Source organism: Vipera ursinii (assembly GCF_947247035.1).
Source record: "Vipera ursinii genome assembly, chromosome: Z".
NCBI lineage: Eukaryota > Metazoa > Chordata > Lepidosauria > Squamata > Viperidae > Vipera > Vipera ursinii.
The window spans coordinates 70,777,078-70,792,880 of record NC_139517.1 but is presented as its reverse complement, the minus strand read 5'-3'; the positions used below and the strand labels follow the sequence as shown (position 1 = coordinate 70,792,880).

The window sequence follows — 15,803 nt, the reverse complement described above, 5'->3', positions numbered from 1 at the left end:
AAGAAGTGAGTTGTAACTATGATAGACCTTGCTTCAGTTGGTGCCTCATTTTTTTTTACTGCTGCTGCACAGTATTTTACTACCATCTGGGTTATAAAGAATTTGATGTTTGAAGCAAAGTAAACTTATATAAAAGTTATCTTTTTTTTCACAGAGTACTAATGAATCTGGGCTAAGATACAGTATAATCACTGTGGATATCCCTATAGATGATATTGTAAAATACCATAAGTTGACTTGTTTCAAATCCATAACTGATAAGAATGTTTTTCATTCTTCAGGTCATTAATAAAAAATAACTGGTAAAACTTTTTCTTTCAGCTTCATGTTCAGTTCCTAATTCTGCTGTTTGAACCTGAATCCCTTTTTTGGTAATATCTCCTCATGCTTTCAGTTTAAATTAGGAACATTATAGGTAATGATTTTGGAATACTCTGCAGAAATCAGGAGATTAATTTTCTTGATTTGTTCATTTTTTTACTCTATATTTCAAAGAGCTTTTACTGTTTAGAAGCCATCATTATAAAAGTAAACTCAAATTTAGAGGTAGAATTTCATTAACATATTGGAAGATGTTATGATCTAGTTAGTTGGCAAATGATTCATTTTAGTGTGGTGAGCTAGTAGCAGCTGGTTCCTGAATATGGAAACATCTGCGATCACATGCACATTTTACTACCAAATGAAGGGTAACATGTGACACTCAGAAAATAAGCAGATTAGCAGAAAAAACTTAATTCACCATTGATGGCCGAATAGCATCTTCTACTACATGGAAGTATGTTACAATTCATTTGTAGAATTCAGGATAGATTAGCCAACAACCCTCTATTTTCCTATAAAAGAAAATACCTAGAAGACTCAGAAGGAAGTTTGGTATAAGGGTATGGGTGAATAATGTTATATCCAGCGGAAAAGCTACAGATTTATAAAACTAATGAGCACATGATTCCTAATTGGGATGATTTCATTGTGGTAATCTTCTGTACCTCATATTTTATTTATTTTTTATTTTATTTTAATTCCATTTATATCCCACCCTTCTCCGAAGACTCAGGGCGGCTTACAAGCTTAGCAGTAGCCTTCATTCTATGTATATGCCTGCTTATTTTAATTGAAGCATAGATGAGATTGGACAATCATTTCTGTGAAATGTCATATGTTTTCCTGGTTGAGTAGAGGGTTGGGTAAGAAGACTTTCAAGGTCCCTACCAACTCTGTTATTCTGTTTTTCATTATCATATATTCTAGTATAAGGAGAAAATTATGCCAGGATTTCCTTTTTTGGGGGGGAAATTTTATTAAATATACATTTAAAAACAAAAGTGGACATGATTCAACTTCCCTAGCTACAACACTACTATTGGTATTATCTTATGTTACAGAAAGAAATAACAAAAACCTAAAATACAATCTATAACAGGACAGAGTATAAAAAACTGTACATATAAGATCTGTCGTTTTTTTTAGTAAACTGACATTCAGTCCTCAGTGTTATATTTACATATCTTTCAGTTATGTCCATTATATAGATGCTAATAAAAAATCCTTACATTATCAACCAATCAAACAGTGTTCATCTCAGCGATCCTCCTTAACTCTAACCAATTGTACAAATTTTGCCAAATTTCATAATACTCCGTTTCGTTCTTATTTTTGATCTCTAGGGTTAACCTGTCCATTTCAGCGCAGGATAAAATTTTATCTATTATTTCTTCTTCAGTGGGTGTTTCCTTTCTTTTCCATTTTTGGGCATATGCCAGTCTTGCTGCGGTTAAGATATGTACTAATAAGTAGAGAGATGCTTTACTGAGATTATCATTAATAATCCCTAATAAAAAGATTTCTGGTTTTAAATCAATTTTTTGTCGTAATATTTCTTCCAACCAATTTTTAATCCACTGCCAAAAAAATTTCGCTTCTGAACATTCCCACCACATATCATAATAAGTCCCTGGAAGCCTTCTGCATTTCCAGCATATTGGTGAGATTTTTTTATCTATTTTTGCTAACCTTGTAGGGGGAAGATGCCATCTATAAAACATCTTGTACAAGTTCTCTTTATAGGAGGTGGCTAGCGTTAACCTCCTATTTCTATCCCATAGTAGTTGCCAATTATCTAAGTCAATATTATTGTTGTGTCAGTAGCTTAATTGCAAAAGGTTTCTTTGAAGCGGGAAGTTTGGGTGCATTTATTGGTTAATGTTTTAACGGTGGGAAATTCCGGGCTGCGGATTGGATACAGTTCAAACGGCCGGAGTATATAAGCCGGAGTTATTCTGACAGTTGACAGTTGACATATGTGTATTAATAAACCTACTTACTGTTAAAACCTCACTGAGTCATTCGTCTGTCTGAACCTAACAAGTGGCGATGAAGGTGGGATCGACGGCGGACTAGTGAAGGATCGGCGACAATCAGCTGAGCGTAAGGAGGTAAATTTAAAATACACAGTCAACTGCTAGCGGCCGCGGCGGAATAAAACAACCTCCGAATGGCGCAACTAGGCTCTTTAAAAGAATTTGATCCAAACTACCCAGAGGATTGGGAGGAATATGTCGGACAGGTTGAAGGGTTCTTGCTCGTTAATGGCATAACTGACGACCGGAAAAAGGCTGCTGCCTTATTGACCATCAGTGGCACACCCGTGTACCGGGTTGCCGTTGGACTCTGTCAACCTATGCCGGTGTCAAGCGTCTTGTACGCTGACTTGCTAGCCAAATTAAAAGTACATTTTACGCCGAAAAGATCAGAACTCTATTGGAGGCGCATTTTCGAAAAACGCAATCAGAGACCGGGCGAGTCAATCACGAAATTCGTAGCCGCAGTCAGAGAAGCAGCATTACGGTGTAAATATGACAACCTAGAAATTAGGATTCGCGATAGAGTGGTGCTGGGCTTGCGAGATGAACAGTTACAAAATCGTATTATCGCTAAGCCCACCGGCGACCTACAAGAAGTCCTTGACGAACTTTTAACTTATGAATCTACTGGAAGTCGCGACCCCCCCCCCGCAATAGCATGGCTGCTTCAGCCGAAATTAATCAAGAAAGCCGTGTGGACAGCGGGGAGGCGGATCAACAATAGCCGAAGTCACCCGAAGGTTTGGAAAAATGGCGGCAAGACCTTCTCGCAGCGAAGGACCAGAGCCGGGTCGCCGATTTCAACCAACAGCACCGCAACGACAACCGAGAGACAATCCGACCAGACCACGCGACAGCGACACCAGATGTGGAAGCTGTGGGGGCAACCACCCCAGGGCAACATGTAGATTACGCTCTGCTAAATGCAGAATGTGCGGAAAGACTGGCCACATTCAGGCCATTTGCCGGGGACGCCCTCGTGACAATCGTCTTCATGAAATCGATGTTTGGGCCGAAGGTAAGGTAACCCCCTACCATAGTGGCAACGAGACCCCCAGACCTGTGGCACGTTTTCCCAACTGCGGGGAGGAGGCGCGAGTCAACCACATTGGAAAGCTAAAAATAAACCATGTCCTAGGACCAAAACTAAAAATTACAGTCCATCTGCAAGGAATCCCTTGCAAAATGGAAGTCGATTCTGGGGCCTCAGTATCGATAATTTCTAATGAGACCCTTAAATATATTGAACTTAAAAGTGGCCAAAAAATTCCACTCAGTTCAACAAAAATTCAATTGGCCAATTTCCAAAAAACCCCAATAAATATTAAAGGGAAGGTCACCCTTAAAGTTAACTATAAGGGGTTTAATGGCTTCTTAGACTTATTAGTCACAGAAGGCCATAGAACTAGTTTAATCAGTCTTAATTGGTTCCCAGCCCTGGGAATTTGGGTCAGGGTAATAAATACCATTAATAATAATAAGACCCTCAAATCTGTCTGCGATGAATTCACAGACGTATTTGATGGGTCTTTAGGTAAATATAAAGGGCCCCCAATTAATTTTAATCTAGACCCAACAGTTAAACCCATTAAGCAAAAAATCGAGGCTGAGCTCGATAAGCTTGTAGGCCAAGGCGTATTAGAACCGGTCGAGGGTGGTTTGTGGGAAACACCAATCGTCACACCCCTAAAACCTAATGGGGATGTGAGGATTTGTGCTGATTACAAAGCCACCCTGAACTTAGGAATGAAAAAGCATGCTTACCCGGTCCCAACAGTGAAACAGGTCCTCGCCACGATCCAGGACGGCACCATATTTGCCAAGCTCGACTTGGCGCAGGCGTATTTGCAACTTACTGTTTCCAGGGAAGCTGCTGAAGCTCAAACTATTGTCACCCACAAGGGGGCATTCCGAGTCCACAGATTGCAATTTGGTATTGCAGCAGCTCCAGGCATCTTTCAGGAGGTGATGGAGAGGACTTTAAAGGGCATACCTGGTGTATGCCCTTACTTTGATGATGTCCTGATAGCTGGAAGAACTGAAGAAATTTTAGCTGAGCGTCTGGAACAGGTACTGGGGAGATTTAGAGGGGCTGGACTCAAATTAAAAAGGGAAAAATGCTGTATTGGAGTTAAATCCACTGAGTTCTTAGGGTTTAGAATAGATGAAAAGGGAATCCACCCTACAGCTGAAAAAATTAAGGCAATTAAATTGGCTCCTGAACCAAAAAATAAGGCTGAATTACAAGCCTTTTTAGGATTAGTCAATTTCTATCACACATTCTTGCCACATAAAGCTGCCATCGCTGAACCATTGCATAGACTATTAGATAGAAAAACCCCATGGCAGTGGCAAGAAAAACATAGAATTAGCTTTCAAACCTTAAAAGATATTCTATCTAGCCAATCCACAGTTACACATTTTATTGAGAACAAACCGATCTATTTAGCTTGTGATGCTTCACCTTATGGTGTGGGAGCTGTCATCAGCCACATGGATAGTCTGGGCAATCAAAAGCCAATAGCATACTATTCCAGGACGCTTACCAAAGCTGAACGGAACTATGCTCAGATTGATAGAGAAGCATTAGCTATCGTGGCAGGAGTAAAAAAGTTCCATGATTATCTTTATGGTAGGAACTTTACCATATTCACTGACCACAAACCTTTACTGGGACTGTTTACCACTGATAAACAGACACCCCAAATAATGTCTCCCAGGATGCTGAGGTGGTCAATTTTCCTCTCTGCATATTCATTTTCCTTGCAACATAGACCCGGTAAGGAAATGGGTCATGCGGATGCTCTTAGCAGACTACCTTTAACTAACACTGATGGTGACCCTGCCCCCGTAGGACAAATTCTGTCACTACAGGAATTACCTGAATGCCCCTTAACAGCTAGAGAAATAGCTGAGGCCACTAAAAAAGACCATATTCTCAACAGGATTATGACCTGGGTACTAGGTGGTTGGCCAAGTAAAAACCTGGACCCTAAATACACTGCATATTTTAGAAGGAAAGATGAATTATCATCCCATTTGGGTTGTATATTATGAGGTAACCGAGTTGTCATTCCTGAACTTCACAGGAATACGGTTATAACTGAATTACATGAAGGTCATCCTGGGATTGTCCGAATGAAGGCATTAGCCAGGAGTCATTTGTGGTGGCCGGGGTTAGACAAGGCTATAGAAGAGTGTGTGTCAGGGTGTTATCAGTGTCAGCGCTCTAGGCCTGAACAAGCACACACACACACGCATAAGTGGGAATTGGCCAGGAATCCTTGGTCTAGGATTCACATTGATTTTGCGGGGCCATTTCAAGGCCTAACCTTCCTAGTTGTGGTGGACAGCTTCTCCCGGTGGTTGGAGGTTGTGCCTGTTACTTCAATGTCATCTACTAGAACAATACAGGTTTTAAGGGGCCTCTTTGCCACTCACGGGTTACCTGATGTGATTGTATCCGATAATGGGCCCCAATTCACCTCTGCTGAATTTCAGGGTTTCCTCAAGGCCAACTCAATTAGACATGCAACATCGGCACCCTTCCACCCTTCCACCAATGGCTTGGCTGAACGCAACGTGAGAACCACTAAAGACGCCTTGAAGCGAATCATCCGTGGCGACTGGCACCAAAGACTTGCAGACTTCTTGCTGACTCAACACACAACCCCGTGCATGGCTACGGGGAAAAGCCCTGCGGAGATGAGGTGGGGCAAACGGCTAACCACTAAACTGGACAGGTTACACCCTGACAGACTACCCTCAAGTGCAGAACCCGACATCCCAAACAGGTCCTTCAACATTGGAGACCTAGTTTGGGCCAGAAACTATGGTCCTGGGGACAAATGGGTTCCAGGGGTAGTCACTGACATAATGGGGCCGTTGTCTTACACCATTGAGGGGGAAGGGAATAGAGTAAGCAAAAGACATATTGACCAACTAAGGAAGAGGGTTTCCGAAAATGTGTCAGTCAATGGGGGTCAAATTGAACACAGGGGTGATACTGCATCTTGGCTTAACCAACATGACTCGTTTGCTAGTGGGGGAGAAGTGGAAACTCAACCCAGGCTAGCTGTAGCAAATCCACAGCATAGTCAAATCGATTGGGAGTTGTTTTCTATGGACAGGCCAACAGTACCTGTACAACAACAACAACAGCAAGATCAACATCAACAACAACAACAGCCACACCAGCAACAGCAATCAGTCATTAGAGAATCTGTAGAGCCAGTAACCCAAAATTCTAGGCCCATAACAATCAGCCAGTCTGTTAGCAATGATGTAAGTTGCAAGCCCAATAGATACCCATCTAGGGTCCATAAGCCACCAAAATACTTGAGAGATTATGTCAACAAATAACATCAACTGGGGGGGAAGGGGTGTTGTGTCAGTAGCTTAATTGCAAAAGGTTTCTTTGAAGCAGGAAGTTTGGGTGCATTTATTGGTTAATGTTTTAACGGCGGGAAATTCCGGGCTGCGGATTGGATACAGTTCAAACGGCCGGAGTATATAAGCCGGAGTTATTCTGACAGTTGACAGTTGACATATGTGTATTAATAAACCTACTTACTGTTAAAACCTCACTGAGTCATTCGTCTGTCTGAACCTAACAATTATAACCAAAATTTTTACTCCAGATTAACATTGTTTCTTTTACCTGTTCTTCTAATAAATCCTGTTCTAATAAATATTGGTATATCTTTTTTATCAATCGATCTTCTGTTCCTAGAAGAATTTTATCTAATTGTGTATGCTCTAATTTTATCCCTGGTTCTTTTTTATCTTTTCTGTATCATGACTGTATTTGTAAGTATGCCCACCATTCCAACTCTACACCATCTTCTGATAACCTTTTTCTTGTTTTCAGGTCTCCATTTTCATCTAAGAGATCTTTATATGTAATTACACTTCCTAGATTTATAAATTTGAGGTGCATAAAAATCTCTAATATAGATAGCCAATTGGGAATTTTTATATAGTTAATTTTTTTAATTTTTATCCACACACCTAATAGTGCCCGTCTAATATGATGATTCTGAAAATACTAATGAGCCTTATATTATCCATACCGCTATTGCTGCTTGATAATATTTTTTCCAATCTGAGAGGCCGAGCCCTCCTCTTTCCTTTGCATCCTGTAATAATTTTAACTTGATTCTCGGTTCTTTACCTTGCCAGATAAATTTAGATGTAACTCTATTTAAATTTTCAAAAAAATCCTTACCTAATTTAATTGGTACACATTGGAATAAAAAGAGTAATTTGGGCAGTATATTCATCTTGATTGTTGCTATTCTTCCCATAAAAGAGAGCTGCAGGTTTTTCCATCTATCTGGGTCTTCTATAATTTGGTCCATTAAATTATCATAATTTTCTCTTTTAAGTGTAGTACATCTTGCTGATAGTTGGATCCCCAAATACTTTACTCTTTTAGATGTCTGGATGTCATTTTTTTCTACTAACTCAGTTAGTAGAGGATTTCCTTAAATGCCTTTTATAAGTGCTTGATGGTTAGTAGCTACACTAACTATAGGTTTCTGTCAAATATGTTTGGTCTTTCTATTTATGGCACATCAAAAGAAGTGCTGTCTTTCACATACACAGTCATTCACAGATATATAACTCAAAGAATGAGGAAAGATTCAGTGTAGATGGCAGAAGACTGCTTCCACTCCATCAAATGAAATTAAGGATTATGCCTGCTTGTTCTTTAATTGATAAATGAAGGAGAATGTTTTCATGTTTAGTCTTAATGAAACTGTCCCTGAATAAAATTTGGGATTTATGTAGGCAATGCCACTAATATTAGGTAAAGGTAAAGGTTCCCCCGCACATGCGTGCTAGTCGTTTCCAACTCTAGGGGCCGGTGCTCATCTCCGTTTCAAAGCCGAAGAGCCAGCACTTGTCCGAGAACATCTCCGTGGTCATGTGGCCGGCATGACTAGATGCCAAAGGCGCACGGAACGCTGTTACCTTCCCAGCGTAGTGGTCCCTATTTTTCTACTTGCATTTTTATGTGCTTTCAAACTGCTAGGTTGGCAGAAGCTGGGATGAGTAACAGGCGCTCACTCTGCTACGCGGCAATCGGGATTCGACCCGCCAAACTTCCGACCTTCTGATCGACAAGCTCAGCGTCCTAACCCACTGAGCCATAGCGTCCTAACACTAATATTACTTTGTTGTAAAAATATGTGAACATAGATCAAATATCCTCCATATAAAGAATGTATAGTTCTTTAATTTAGTCAACATATTACTATTTATCAAATACAGAATCTTAAGGGCATTTTTGACCTTTAAAATATTCTAATATGAAGTCTCCCCAAAGTATAATTTATCACAAATTAAATATAACATGTCCTTGATTTTTTTCCTCGTGTTGTTTATTTTTCAGGCCAACAAAAACAAAAGGAGAAGTAGTTAGAGAAAACAAACGAGAGAAATCCATCATTGAAAATGAGTGTTATGGGCTAATTTACAGTTCTTTACCATGAACTTTTTCTCTTGGTGGAATAGGAAATTTATTTATAAAATCCCTACTAACCTAAACTAAGCAGAACTCATTGATGATTTTTTAAAGTTTCAAAATGAAATTCAAAGATTAGACAACGTCAGTCAGACAGACAGACAAACAATTTGGTAATGGAGTTGAAGAAAATACAACATAAAAATAGTAATTAAAAAAATGTCCTGATGAACTTTTTAAAACTGAAAGGTCATTTCTTAAGAAGCTATTGATTGCAATATTTTCAGGGAATAAGATCACAGTGTGAGTGAAAATGGAGTTCGGCAGGAGCACACAAGGTGGAATATCCTCTAACAGAAGAAAAAAAATGGATGAAAGTAACTGCAACTGAGAACTACTGTGGTTGTGATATGTTTGTATTCTTACAGTATCTGGGGAAAAAAACAAGTTTGTAAGAGGCAAATTTATGGTCGTATTTGCAGAGAAACTCAGATGAGTGGAACAAATCACCATATTTCAGCTCATAAGAAGGTGAAGGTTTCTTAGACCTCATTTGAGCTCCATGAAGAATTTACACAAGACATAGATATAAAAAGGGAATTTAAAGTTCCCTTGATTGTTAGTCTGTCTGTCTGCTTCCTAGATTTCAATCAATCATTCTTTTTGTGTAAACTTATCTAAGTGCACCATTTCTGTTCCAGTGATCCCCTGCCTTTCATTGCATTAGTGGTAAATGATTGTCTGTTGGCATATTTTCAAATATATTTTCTGACCCATAAGAATTAGCAACTTGTTTTTTTTAAGATCATGCCTTTGATAACTGATGTTTTATAGGAGCTTTGCAGTCAGAGCTTTAAAAACTGAACAGCTCTGAATTCATGTAATATTTTAGTAGGTATGTAGATTGCTAACTGTTATATTTATTTGTGTTTTATCCTTAGATTGCAGTTTTGAAGGAAGTTCATATAACAGCTCAGTATTATGGCAGAGTCCAAATAAACCCTGTTTCACACTACAATGTCAGGTAAAGAGAAGGGTTTATATAATTATTTGTATCCTGCCTTAATTAGTATTACAAATCACTCATGGCAATGAACACATTGACCTTCCTGTGAGATGGGCTGGGCTGAGAGAGTGACTGACAAAAGTCACGTGGCTACGGTGGTGTCAAGTGCCAGGGAAATCAGGGGAATCAGGCAGTATAAAGATGTACCACAAGCTGAAGCTCTCTACAAGAATCTGAGCTACTAATGATCAAGGGAAATTAGTGGGAGATAAAGGCATTCAAGGTGGGCTGGACTTAGATTTTTTGTGGGCACATAGGGACTCATGACTGATAACCGTTTGTCCCATCCCTCGGCTCAGCCTGGTCAATTCCTACATGTGGGACTTGAATTCATGATCTCTTGCTTTCTAAATTGGTGTTTTAACCACTACACTAAACATTGAATTTCTGATATTCATAAAACATAAGAAAGCAAGCAAAAGCTGTCTCCTATTGTTTCATATAGTGAAACTGATTTTGAGTTGGGATTTGCCTAAAGAATATTGAAATTAGTGATGAACGGATGGGCCTGTTGTCATAGGAGTATTGCTGTATATATTTTTGCTCTGAGACTTGCCTATGAAAATAGCAGGAAAATAAAGATTTTTCTGAGGAAAGGTTCGATACATTCTGTGAAAGCACTTCTATGTAAAGAAATAGATTCAAGATGTTAAGAAAATGTTATGAATATCAGAAATGTTTACATTAAATCTAATACCAAGTTTAGGTTTCTAATACACCTGTTATAGGGCGCATCTAAACATTACATTGCATTGCATTTATTTGTTTGTTTATTTGTTTATTTAAATTTATATGACCATCCACCTCATAATTCATGATTAATAGTAGTTAAAACACCATTAACATAAAATAATCATAAAAATATGATATAATCATAAAAACATAACACTAGTCACCAAGATAAAACCAAATTTACCATCAATAAACTATTCTTGGTACCATCATAGCCATTGTACAGACTATGACACATATTTGGATCCTTGGGTTCAGCAACAAAACCACATCTTGTAAGATCTTTAAAAAAGCCAGCAGACCTGGGATCAATCTGATATCATTCCTAGATATTAAATTGGTCCAAGGTCTGCTGGCTTCTTTCTGAAGTGCAGGATAATTAAGAAGTCCTGAGGTACTTTTCCTGGATCCACCAAATGACATTCCTTAATAAATAGCACCTAGTCTCTGCCTATTCTCCTGGACTCAATAGGACAGGTAAACATAACCAGGAGGAGGCGGTCCTTCAGATAACTGGACCCCATGTTTGCCCCAAATTCTTATAGGTAACAGATCCCAAATAATAATTTGGACCTGACTGTTGTCTGTGGAGTCCCAGATGGCTTCTAGTGTTTACCAGGGCATCTTCAGTTGGCCAGAAGTACTCTAGTCTTAGTTACCTGTGATTTGGCAATACCCCTCTAGGATTATTGTTCTGGGACAATACCTGGGATAGACTGTACTAAACAGAATTGAGTGGTTGGGACTAGAAAAAGTTATATTCATTTGAAAATAACTATTAATGGCTTGCAAACCATTTCTGGGAACCTTTCAGAGTAGTGGCTGATCTACCATCTCCTTGGGCACCTCTGGCACTATCTTCTTTCATACAAAAAGTTGCTATACGTCTAAGATCTGATGCAGAATCTTTTATGTTTAAATTTCAACTTATATTCTTCATAAATGCCACAGTCCATTAATCCATTTTTATGAAGAGCTTCTGTGACCTGAACTTTTTCTGTTTTATCAGAATATATTCAACCTTGCAGTTTTATATTTAGAGTCCTACGTAGAATATGCTTATACTGAAGAGCAAGATATGGAATAATTGTTGAGTAAGGAAAAAAGGCAAAATTACATATAGTTTTAAGTAAATGTTGATTGTCCTATAAGATTTCTGTAAATTTAATACAATATCTGAGGCAACATGAACAAATCATAATAATGCGCCTTATGCCTTTTATATAGCCCTAATCAATATGATCAGATACTACTGTTTTTTGGCAAAATGCTCCTCAGTGACATCAGAATATCACAGAACTGCCTCAGAAGGGAGGAGGGTAGAAGACACTGATATACAGATTAGTTCTTTGCACATTGCAGTGGAATTCTGCATTTCCTGCGTTTATTGTCTTGAGCCTTTCTGGTCCTATCACAAAGTAGAAATGAGCAATTTAGAAACCTAGACCTTAAAAAAAACTCAGCTCCCCTCCTCATTTAGGAAGCCATATCTATCCATTAGAGAATGGCAACTAATACTAGAGAAAATCCCCTTCATGTTTATCAAGATGTTGACTTCTAGAATAAGCACTGCAGGAAGTGGTCATTTACTAGACTCCAGTCTGCAGGAGCATCAGAGATAAGAGGCTTCTATTCTATAGACTTTTATCTCTCTTTTCATAAGCTTTTCTTTCTCCAAACTGTTGGAGCGAAGGAATGTTTTTATCAGATCTGTTAGCATCAAAGCAGCGTGGCTGATTCTTTTCAAGCTTCCTATATCCTACACATTTTTGATAAGACTGAAAACCTTTTTTACTTCATTAATATCTTTATTAGTTTCCTGCTGCTTATCTAGATCTAGCAGGTGCAGTCTAGAAGGCTCATGTATTTTTTGGGGAGAATGTTGGATTAATTTTTGATGCTATGGTATACTGTTCCCTCCCCCACAAAAAAAAGCTTCACTATATTTGACATCCATAACCAGATACTGAATAGCTGTAATGATCTGTTGCTGCTTCAGATGACTTAACAACTAACTATAGCAAGAATAGTCGTAAAGTGGGGTAAAACAGACTTAATAAATGTCCCAAACTGCTTTTCGTCTCAGTTATGGTTGTAAGTTGAGGGCTACCCATAAAATACTGAATTAACTGCCTAGAAAAAATATGATTTGGAGAGGAGCACAAAAATTATATTTCCTGACTATTCGGGTAAAACTATATGGGGATCTATAGATTCCCTATGTTTTATTTTTTAAACCCATTAAATCTTACATATCTTCTGTCAAATATCTGTCTGCATGATGTTGGTAAAATGGGGATCAGAAGAGTGCGAAAGGTATGTATGAATAATATGGGTTTTTTGTAGATGATGATGTACTTTTGATTTTTTTGTGGATGATAATTGGACCTTCTTATGTTATTTTGCAGGAAGGGGTGATAACAGAATCCGAGATTCAGTGTATTGTTCATTGTACAAATCCTTATAAGGAACCAGGGATGTGTTGCCCCACATGTCCAGGTAAGAGCTGAAAAAGATCAATTTGTATGTCAAAAGAACAAGAAAGTTTACTTTTGCTTTAATATTTGTTTGTTTATATTTGTTTGATATATTTGTTTCACCAAGACCAAGACTAATTTTGCTTGTATTCCTTGTTGTACTTTCAGACTTTTTAAATTACCATTTAAAATTTCTTGCCCCATAACCATTGCCTTTATTCTGATTCTATGGTGTCTGTATTATTTAGTCTATATTTGGTGGGTGTCCAAACAATGAAAAAGACTTATGCTGAAGAAAAGTTGATTTCTTTGGGACCTATTCCATGTCCTTCTCTTCGTTTCTGTTGTCCTTTCATGCTGGACCAGTATTTCCACCACTTTGGGAATGTTTTTGCTGGTGTTCTTTGTGTTGTTGCAGCATGATGCTTTCCTATCTTCCATATCATTTGTCTATATTCGCTCTACAAACCCTTTCTCATCTTTGTAGTTTCTGACTGTTGACAGCTCTCTTGAGATGGAGTGACAAAGATAATCCGAACTAAATATGCTGCATTAATTGGTTTCTGAGGGAAAATAATATCTCTTCTGCTGTGGGAAATTACCAAAACCTCTATTCATTTGCTTTCTTTGCAGCGCAAAATAAGTATTGTGGCTGAATGTACTTCTTGCACAAGCTTCGGTTTTAATATTACACATTGTCTCAGTGCTCAGCATCTCAAAAACAGCAGGCATAGTACCTTTCTCATCCATTCTTTGCAAAAAATATTTTGTATGATTATCAGCAAGCACCTGATGTTGCACTACATTTAGAATATCAATCGATCTATCCCAGCATTGCCTACTTTGATTAGCTGATCTTTTTCCAGTGTGAAACACATGTACACACACACACACACACACACACACACACACACACTACATATCTACATGTATATGTGTGCAATACTTGTTATTTTACATAAATGTATAAAATACTTGTTTTTCCCCAGGTTGCACACTTGAAGGTAGACATTTCTCTGAAGGTGAGGATTTTCATCCTGACGGGAACAAATGCATCACATGTACTTGTATTGTAAGTCTTTAGTATTGAATCAATCTATGTGATTTTAAAAAGGATGACAATAATGATGATGCTAATGATGAATGAAAAACCTGGAGAATCAATAATCAATATGAAAATCAATATGAAAGAATGTGCATGTTTATGCAGAAGAGAGATGACCCATGCATTCAGTTCTGTCATGTGTAATGATGTTCACCAATTTAAATGGTTTCAAATTCATAAAAGATTAATAATGATAGCTTTATGCTATTTTTTAAAAAATCCATGCAGCATTTCAAAGAGCAGTTTTGACTTTCTCTCCTATTTGGAATTGACCACATGTGACACAGAAAGCTATATTAAATGAGCTTGCTGGTCCCCCTTATATTTATTATAAGATCTTAACATTTAATAAATAATATCTAATTATTTGTAAGTAGTTCATTTTGAAATAGTATTTTAATATAAATATTTAATAAACTTTTTAAAAATTTAATAATGAATATATCAATAGACCTAAATAATCTAATAAATATAGAAACTTATCCTTAGTTCCAAAATACATTTTGTATGATACTATTACTATCTTGAACCAAAGATGAGCTGTATCTTTTCTGCTTATTAGCTATTTCTGTAATTCATAGCTTTTTATGAAGCTACAAATTATCCTGACAGTCTCAGAGATGAATGTCAAGTTGATAGAATTAAGAATACTCAATAGCTGAATATCTAGTGATCTGGTTAACAATTTACTTTAACTATTTGATTGATTCATTGGGATTCACCGAAATTCAGTGGGATGCACAGCATCCTAAATGCCTACATTTGTTTTAAATTTAGTATGATGTGTGAATTCAGTCATAATGGCTTAAAATTTTATGTGGTCTGGCTAGTTTATGTGGTCACTAGTTTATGACCTTTATATTTTATAGACTCTAGCTTTATTTTTTTATATGAATGCATTTAATATGAGGTAGTTCTATTCTACCATTTTTACCTTTTCTTTGAGTGCTCCTTAAATCTTATTTCTTTCATGTGATCAAATGCTGTAACAATTATCATCAAGAGGGTTATCCCTAATGAATAATTAACAAACTATAAGAGAGGAACCCAATAGGAGGCCTTCCTGTTGGCAATTCTGCACATGGAATAGTCAAGTTGTGTAATGTAAAGGATCTATCCCCTGATGATTAATCATTCAATGCAAATTTAATATAGTACAAGCTGGAGCAGTAAATGTACATTTGCTTTTGCCTGGGGTAAATTTGGCTGTATATCTTCTGTACCATGACTGTAGCTTCATCAAACAGGATTTGTTGTGTTGATTACAATGATTAATAAGTTGCCAGTTGTCAGCATTTCCTTCCCCACCCTTCCATTCCTTCCTACATAAAACTGGCAGGCTAAAACAAAGTGTTTGTCAGTGGGGAAAAAAAAGCTTTTAATTGAACTGAAAAAGAGTGCCCTCCCCTTTGTCTTCCTTGCTCTTTTCTTCATTTCATTCCATCCACTCTCAAGTATTTCACCCTGGATTAAGATCACACTTCCGCTTCAGAATTTAGGTGAAACATCAACCTGGAGCAATTGTAAAAAGTCATAGAATAATTTTACTTCTGGTGGCTTATTTTCCCAGAGAGAAGGCTTGTTTGTGTGT

At 37.7% G+C, this 15,803-nt stretch overlaps 1 protein-coding gene across 1 annotated transcript in view; it reads left to right on the top strand.

Moving 5' to 3' along the window:
- Window positions 1-15,803, top strand: part of BMPER (BMP binding endothelial regulator) — a 210,095-nt gene that overhangs the window by 51,652 nt on the left and 142,640 nt on the right. The window contains exons 4-6 of the mRNA XM_083376518.1: window positions 9,774-9,856; window positions 13,039-13,129; window positions 14,097-14,179. Of these exons, the coding sequence (XP_083232644.1) occupies window positions 9,774-9,856; window positions 13,039-13,129; window positions 14,097-14,179 (257 nt within the window). The remainder of the gene's footprint in view (window positions 1-9,773; window positions 9,857-13,038; window positions 13,130-14,096; window positions 14,180-15,803) is intronic.